Here is an 8,325-nt window from a genome sequence, read left to right as displayed (position 1 = left end):
AAGCAATAGCATAATGAATTGTACAATGAAAACATGAATGTATAAGAGAAATTTCCCTCATGCTGATTCATTTTCACCCTCCCCAACCTCCCAGTGTTTTTGAATACAAGGCAGTGCCAACCTGATGGAAGACATAAAAAAGTGCCTATAGTGTAGTAGGCCATTGTTTTTTTAACTAATTTCGATTGCTCAAAAACTACATTTGATATTTTATTATTCCTTTTGCTTGAAAGTTGAAAGAGTTGCGCTTCTGAAAGAGGCAACCTGAGAAACAAAACTGTATTCTTCCTTTCAGCTCTCAGTTCTCTATGCCGGAATGGTAAGGTTACCTTTATGTGTACTTGAGCGCATACTTTTAGGTGCAATTCCTGGAGAAGGAAAGTCCTGTTTGTAGAATAGACATTTTATAAACTGAGTGCCATTGCACAGCAAGGAGTTCAGGTATACACTCCTTGCAACAGTAGGTGATTCATCAATGTTATTTTGAGGTTGCAGAGCCTTCCCTGCAAATGACCAAGAAGCTTCATTGCCTGCAAATATAAATTAAATCGTTCAACATGCTTGAGTTTATAGGCTGGTTACAATAATCAAAGCGAAAAAATACAAACATGACTATGATATTGCTTGGAGACTGGCTTGTTTACAAACCATGATAACCACATGCATTTAATTACATTTCAGGTCATTACAATAAAATATTATTTCAATCAATCAATCCATCCATCCATCCGTCCACCAAAGAAATCAATCAAATAATGAATCAAAGTCCCTTTCATATGGTCTGTCTTTGTGTCTATCTCTGGTAAACCAATTCTCTAAAAAAATGCACACGTCAAAGTCCTTTATTAATGGTACTGTTGAACTGCGACAACAAAGCTTCCACTTGTAAGCTATCATAAGGAAGCGAATCACAAAAATAATGGGCCTTTAGACCTTTATGGCTTTGACAGAGATGAAGGAAAAAGTTTGAGGTAAATAATCCTGTTCTTGATAAACAAATGGTATTGGGAAAGCCATCATGACTCCCGGGGGCCATTTAAGGGTAAACTACAGATCACTTCAGAAGGAAATACACCTCACTGATTACACAATGTAGAGTGACAATCGGTTCCCTAACAAGGATGTAGACATACATACATTCAGGATGTATGCTAATTTTTACCACAAGTCCAGTTTATCGGAGTTTGGCCAAATAAGACGCTGGTGCCTTGCCTATATAAACTGACACAACACTTCCTCTAGCTACGACTTTTCACAATGCAGAGACAGACACTCTTCGGACTCATTGGTATGTTGACCGTACAAGACCAGTTTTTGGGAAGTACTCTGGGTTGCCAATCTACTTTTAGCTAGATTAGTTAAAATCACTAGGCCTATATCACTGTATCTGTTAATGATTGGCCTATTTGTTTTTGTTTATATCATTTTTGGATGAATAGATGTAACCAGAACTAAGTAACATTCAATGATTTCTCCCCCCTCAGCATGTATCGCCCTGTGCCAGAATGGTAAGACAGATTATTTATCTATTGATGATGCTGATACCATTTCTATGTTTCAATACTTGATGTATTATTTGTCCATCCTATCCATCCTCTAAGCTGCTTTTCCTTGTTTTCAGGCATTGAGGCCAAGAGATCCACAGTATGTGAAGGATGGACAGCACATCTCTCCTGTGGTATGTAAGAGACATAGGCTATATATGTAAATGAAAAACTAAAAACTAAACTAAATATTTAACACCTTTAAAATCTGTCTAGTACCCTTTCTCACATTTCCACTGGTTGAAGATTTATTGTCAGATGTAGTCATCCAAAATAACTTGAGCTCATACGTTTATAAGTCATATTCCTGGAAAAGGAACTTCCTGTTTGTTGAATAGACATTTCTGTAACTGAGTGTCATTCCTCAGAATTGGGTTTCATCAAGGTGGACTCAGCCAGTTATGGACGCAGTGACAGAACCACCTGTAGCAGTGGACGCCCATCACATCAGCTTGCAAACACCCATTGCCACCAGTCCCGGTCTCAACACATCATATCCGACAGGTACCAAACCCGAAAATAATGCACATACCTGGAATGTAATACACACTAATGCACACATGCACCGCAATGCACAAATGCTCTGTTTATGTTTTTAACAGGTGCGATGGAAAGTCTAAATGTGATGTACCCGTTACAAACTCTGTGTTCTCTGATCCTTGTGGTGGGACTTATAAATACTTGGATGTATCTTTCACATGCATCACAACCAGTAAGTGTGACAATATATTTACAACAAGCTTTTCAAATGCGACCGTACCTATTGACCCTCTATGGTGTTATTCTAAATGGTTCTTCCTTTTTGACACACAGAAAGAAGTGTAACGTGTGAAAGCGCCCGGAGTGTTATCAGTTGTGGTAAGCTTTGAGCAACATGCATACATGCAGATTGTACATGCCAGATTACTGAGGTCAAATGTGTAATAATGACAATGATATTCATTTATGTACATTTTATATTTACAGTTTTGCTGTATTTGTAATTGTTATTTTAATGCGGATTCATCTCTATCCTGTTTGTTGAATAGACATTTCTGTAACTGAGTGTCATTCCACAGAATCGGGTTTTATCAAGGTGGACTCAGCCAGTTATGGACGCAGTGACAGAACCACCTGTAGCAGTGGACGCCCGTCACATCAGCTTGCCAACACCCATTGCCACCAGTCCCGGTCTCAACAAATCATGTCCGACAGGTACCAAACCCGAAAATAATGCACATACCTGGAATGTAATACACACTAATACACACATGCACAGCAATGTACGAATGCTCTGTTTATGTTTTTAACAGGTGCGATGGAAAGTCTAAATGTGATGTACCCGTTACAAACTCTGTGTTCTCTGATCCTTGTGGTGGGACATATAAATACTTGGATGTATCTTTCACATGCCTCCCAGCCAGTAAGTGTGACAATATATTTACAACAAGCTTTTCAAATGCGACCGTACCTATTGACCCGCTATGGTGTTATACTAAATGGTTCTTCCTTTTTGACACACAGAAAGAAGTGTAACGTGTGAAAGCGCCCGGAGTGTTATCAGTTGTGGTAAGCCTTGAGCAACATGCAAACATACATACATGCAGATTGTACATGCCAGATTACGAAGGACAAATGTATAATAATGACAATGATATTCATTTATGTACATTTTATATTTACAGTTTTGCTGTATTTGTAATTGTTATTTTAATGCGTATTCATCTCTATCCTGTTTGTTGAATAGACATTTCTGTAACTGAGTGTCATTCCACAGAATCGGGTTTTATCAAGGTGGACTCAGCCAGTTATGGACGCAGTGACAGAACCACCTGTAGCAGTGGACGCCCATCACATCAGCTTGCCAACACCCATTGCCACCAGTCCCGGTCTCAACAAATCATGTCCGACAGGTACCAAACCCGAAAATAATGCACATACCTGGAATGTTATACACACTAATGCACACATGCACAGCAACGCACTAATGCTCTGTTTATGTTTTTAACAGGTGCGATGGAAAGTCTAAATGTGATGTACCCGCTACAAACTCTGTGTTCTCTGATCCTTGTGGTGGGACATATAAATACTTGGATGTATTTTTCACATGCCTACCAGCCAGTAAGTGTGACTATATATTTACAACAAGCTATTCAAATGTGACCGTACCTACTAGGGGTGTAAATCTGTCTTGAAAAAGACGATACGATTCGTATCTCGATACATGGCCATGATACGATACAAGAAAAGATGCATGTTGATAAAAAAAAACGATTCAGTATGATTCAGTGCGATTTGATGCGATGCGATTCAATGCGATGCGATGCAGTTCAATAATTGAAAACACTGCGATGTGAGGAAACAATGGACCTCATTCTCGAACATTTTCTTAAGTGTCTCCTTAAATATCTTCTTCCCAACTTCGAAAGACCAACCTCAGAAAAGAATCATCAGCCGGAATCATGAACGCCTGGAAAAGTATTCTTAAACCGCCAAAGTTTTCTTAGCTGTGCACTGATTCTTTAATTGAACACGCTTTCTCATGCGCCTGAACTTGCATACAGAAAAGCCCAGCCAGCTACTTATTAGGGCATGCTATTGCAATGTGTGCACACTCCACAGGTAACATGAAAGCAACTTCAGACTGATCAAAATCATGTCAAAGCGGGCACTGGTAAACCCAGACCTAATTTCACCGGTGCGGAGGTGGAGGGACTTTAGCAGAATGTAGATGTGTCCATTCTATCCCACTATGGCTATATCTACGCGATTGAGTTTAGTGCTTATTTATTTATTCACTGCCATTTGAAGTGTTGTATAGTGCTTTTATTTATGTTAGGACATCACGATGCCTCGGTCTCGGAATCATGACTATAAATCTTAAACATAATTGTTAATGATACAAATATTCTCCTTTTTATTATTATTATAATTATTTAAATCCGAGGATGTCTGTAGAATCACACAATCAACAACGATTTATCTTCCTTGGCTGAAGTAGCTAGCATAGCATTTGCCATTGAAATAAATAGCGTATATCTAAAACCTGCATGTACCTCGGGCGGTATTTGTGAGAATACAGCCTGATTTGCTTATGCTTTGCGGGCTTTGGCCAATGACAGGCTGTCATTGTTCGGACTGAAATTAAATGCAACAGGTCAGCAAGTGAGAGTTTTGTGTATTTAACAATTAAACGGAGCGACAAACTTAGCAATTTAACGGAGAGACAAGCGCTTGTGAACCAGTACATAACTTTTAAATCGGGCAAAGACCGGTTCATGTCATTTTAATACTGATACGGGACTTCACGCATCGATGTAGTCGTATTAAACACGCTAAAAACGGATACGTATCGGTTATTTTTTACACCCCTAGTACCTACTCTATGGTGTTGTACTAATTGGTTCTTTCTTTTTGACACACAGGCAGAAAGGTTATGTGTGAACACACCCGGAGTGTTATCAGCTGTGGTAAACCTTGAGCAACATTAAAACATACATACAGATTGTACATGCCAGATTACAAAGGTCAAATGTATAATAATGACACTGATATCCATATATTTACACGTTTTGTTGTATTTGTAATTGTTATGTCAATGCTGATTCATCCCAAGCCAGGGGAAGTCTGTCTATTCATCAGGCCAATTTTGGAAGGAGGGATCGCCTGATCTGCCCCGATAATCACTCAACAACCTCAGACTGTTACCACTCTCAAACAGACAACCTAGGCTCCAGGTTAGAGTCTTTCAATTCAAGCTGACAAATAGCCTTAAAAAAGTCAAAGGCAAGGATTGTGTGTCTGTAGCTCAACTGTCAGAGAAACAACACCAGTTGTTGGCTGGTGTTGATACCCAGGGACACCCAGACTAATAATAATGATAATGTTCATGCGTACAACAGTGTAAATTGCTTTGGATAAAAGCATCTGCTCAATGACTGCATGCAAATGTAAATGCAACAAGGTTGCATTCCAAATCCTGTTTTTGTTTATCAGAAATGCAAAAGACTAAAACGATCATGTGTGTGCTTTCTAATCTGTCCAATCTCTGCAGATGCAATGGGAAGTCTTCTTGTCAGTTACATGCTTCAAACGCCGCCTTCTCTGATCCCTGCCCTGGTTACAGCAAGTACTTAGAAGTGACATATAGTTGTGTGAGTACAATGATGAATCTCTAAAGTAATGACACACAGAGGGATTCTGAGGTCCTCAACACATAAGCTGCTCATTGTGATGTAGAAATGGACTGAATGTTGTCTATCAGGAGAGTCTGTATTAACCTGAATCAGGACCTGGGCCCCATGTTTACATTCTTTTATTTTTCACAGATCTAATAATCACCTCTCCAGAAGAAATCACACCTTAGAGTACAAATTATGCAAAATATGCATAATTACTGCTGAACCAGCTGATGGAGATAATTTCCAAACACTGTTAATCAAGTGCATTGTATCAATAATGACTTTGTATGAATCATGTGCTTATGCTAGCAGGGACATGGCTTTTCTGTGCTCCTGTATACTGTATGTGTAACTTTGATTAGTAGTCACTGGCGCCACATAGTCTGCATATGTGTAAGATCTACATGCGTAAGTGAAGGAACCTCTTGTCTATGTTTGGGTGAGCTCAGTAGTAATAGGGAGGGTTGAACTGTGCCTTTTTCGACCTTGTGTAGAACTGACATCCATTGGAAGACAGGAAGCTCAGTTAGAGGTCTTAGTCAAGAGTGGCTATTATGACTGACTGAGATGTTAAACATGTATGGCGTCAGGAGTAGATAAATCTTAAGTATATAAACCCTGTGTGATGTAAGTGAAATTGCTTCACTTTAATCCTTGTGCTGTGAGTGAGCTTGATTGCAATTGTTATTAAATACATATACTGCATCTACAACTCCTGAGTCCTGAGATAACTTGAGAGTAAATTTTAACCTATCACCAGCGTTTTTTTTTTTACCAAGTTCCCCCAAGGATTTCGCAGGCCTTTTTGTGATAGTTGCGGCCTTAAATTGCTGATTTCGCGGGGCTTTTCCAAAAAGTTGCGGTGAAATTTATAATTGGGTTGTTTGTTGAAAAATAAATAATTAATAAACAAACATTCTCTAAAAGAACCAAAACGTTGAGAAATGTTCCTCTAAATAACCTTACCAACATGCCAAACAAAAGATTACCGGGACTACAAAAATGTAGCATAATAGGCTGTTCTGCCTTGTCTGGGAATTCCCCGCCCCTTCACTGCATTTCATTTGCTCAGTTAGTCTGGCGAAGTACTAAATGGAGGTCCACTTCACTCACGTAATTGGACAGCCTTTAACCAATCAGACCAACGATACTATACAACGATACAACGATCGGTAATAAAGCAAACACATATTTTTTCTGTGAATTGTTCCAGAGCAGGTTTCTGTTCTATTTTCAAAGAAAACTTGCCTTTGAAATCATCCAAGACAGCCGCGAGAGCAGTATAGTTTTGCTGTGCTTTCTCTTTGCTTTCGCTTTTGTAACGTTGACGTGGTTATTTTAAATCCGCCAATGGCGCGCCAGGTAGCCAAAAGCCAGTTTGTGATTGGTTCCAGAGATTCTGGAAATGTTGAAATGAACGGCTATCAAAAGTTTGCCAGACCCACTTCAGAGGCAAAATCAAATTGGCCGGAGGAAGAGGGGCGGGACTTCCCAGACTATGTTCTGCCCTCTGCTTATTTAGGTCAGAAAATTTATATTGCAAGTATTGCTGTTATGGAAACAACACAGGACTTTTACTTTGACATCATTCAAATGTTCGTCTCGTGGGGATGGCAACAGCTGTTAGACAGTTATCTAGAAACGTAGCTAGTTATGTAATAATAATAATATGTTATGTAATAATTTCCTAAAGTGCCACTAGATGGCATTGAGTTACGCGCAAGTGACCAGCGATATAAACTGCCACCACCTTTAATTTAATCCCGGTCTGGTCCGGTCAAAGCACTCTAACAATAAGGCAATCTGTAGCAGTAACAATTATCTTTATTTAAATCCATAGACAGGGCTCACGTTGACCCAATCGCAACACACAACTTTGAGTAGGCTACACAATAAAGTCTGAATAAATAGCACAGCACACGTGAATAAGATAAAGCAGGACACAGCAATTCATAGGTTCTACACAAACCGTGTGTTGCACGCTCGTAAGGGTAATTCCACTAGCGTCCACCTATGCTCTCCTGGCTATCAGTGTAGTTTCCCCCACTGTCTAACTCCGGGCTTATAAGTGGTTTCCCGGTCTCTTCAGCGCCGGTGGTGCTAGCCAACCACGAACGCTTCAAAGCATTTCCCCAGTCTGTGTGAACACCAGCGGCTCCCTCCAGCGTGCCCTCTCTCGTATCTCTCGACCATTTTCCTTCACGGATATTAAAACCATCAGTCATCACTTTCAGGTGTGTGCAGCCATTGCTTTCTATGAACGACTGCAGCAATCAGTGTCCTGTCATCCACATCATCTCAAAATCAGTCCAGTCCGCTTCCGCTTTCTGCACCAACCACTGAATGTAGGCTTACAATATGCAACCTACCCGCCCCTTAAAAAAGAGGGTAAATATCTTACACCACAAGTAGCCTATGTCTGGAGTAGATAAACAAACTGAGCCGCCGTTTTTAAATGACCACGCCCCTTTCTGAAATGGCCACATCTCATCTAGTCTTTCTAATTCTATTATGCATAACATGTGGACATTTCACTCTTGAAATTCACCTAAAAAGTTGATGTGGGGCAATAATTTACGTATAGTTATAATTGTAGTGTTTGTACATACATTTTCAAAGTT

General features: G+C 39.7%; 1 protein-coding gene across 1 annotated transcript; it reads left to right on the top strand.

Moving 5' to 3' along the window:
• Positions 1-1,485: 1,485 nt before the first annotated feature.
• Positions 1,486-7,849, top strand: LOC308361106 (L-rhamnose-binding lectin CSL2-like; the record flags this gene model as incomplete). The annotated part of the gene is made up of 7 exons (XM_080833362.1): positions 1,486-1,508; positions 1,930-2,048; positions 2,603-2,738; positions 2,837-2,946; positions 3,301-3,436; positions 3,535-3,644; positions 7,794-7,849. The coding sequence occupies 7 exons, from the start codon at positions 1,486-1,488 to the stop codon at positions 7,847-7,849; spliced, it is 690 nt and encodes a 229-aa protein (XP_080689488.1).
• Between the last annotated feature and the right edge of the window lie 476 nt (positions 7,850-8,325).

The sequence above is a fragment of the Sprattus sprattus genome, assembly GCF_963457725.1.
Source record: "Sprattus sprattus genome assembly, chromosome: 2".
Lineage (NCBI taxonomy): Eukaryota > Metazoa > Chordata > Actinopteri > Clupeiformes > Clupeidae > Sprattus > Sprattus sprattus.
This window is presented reverse-complemented; position numbering and strand designations above follow the sequence as displayed.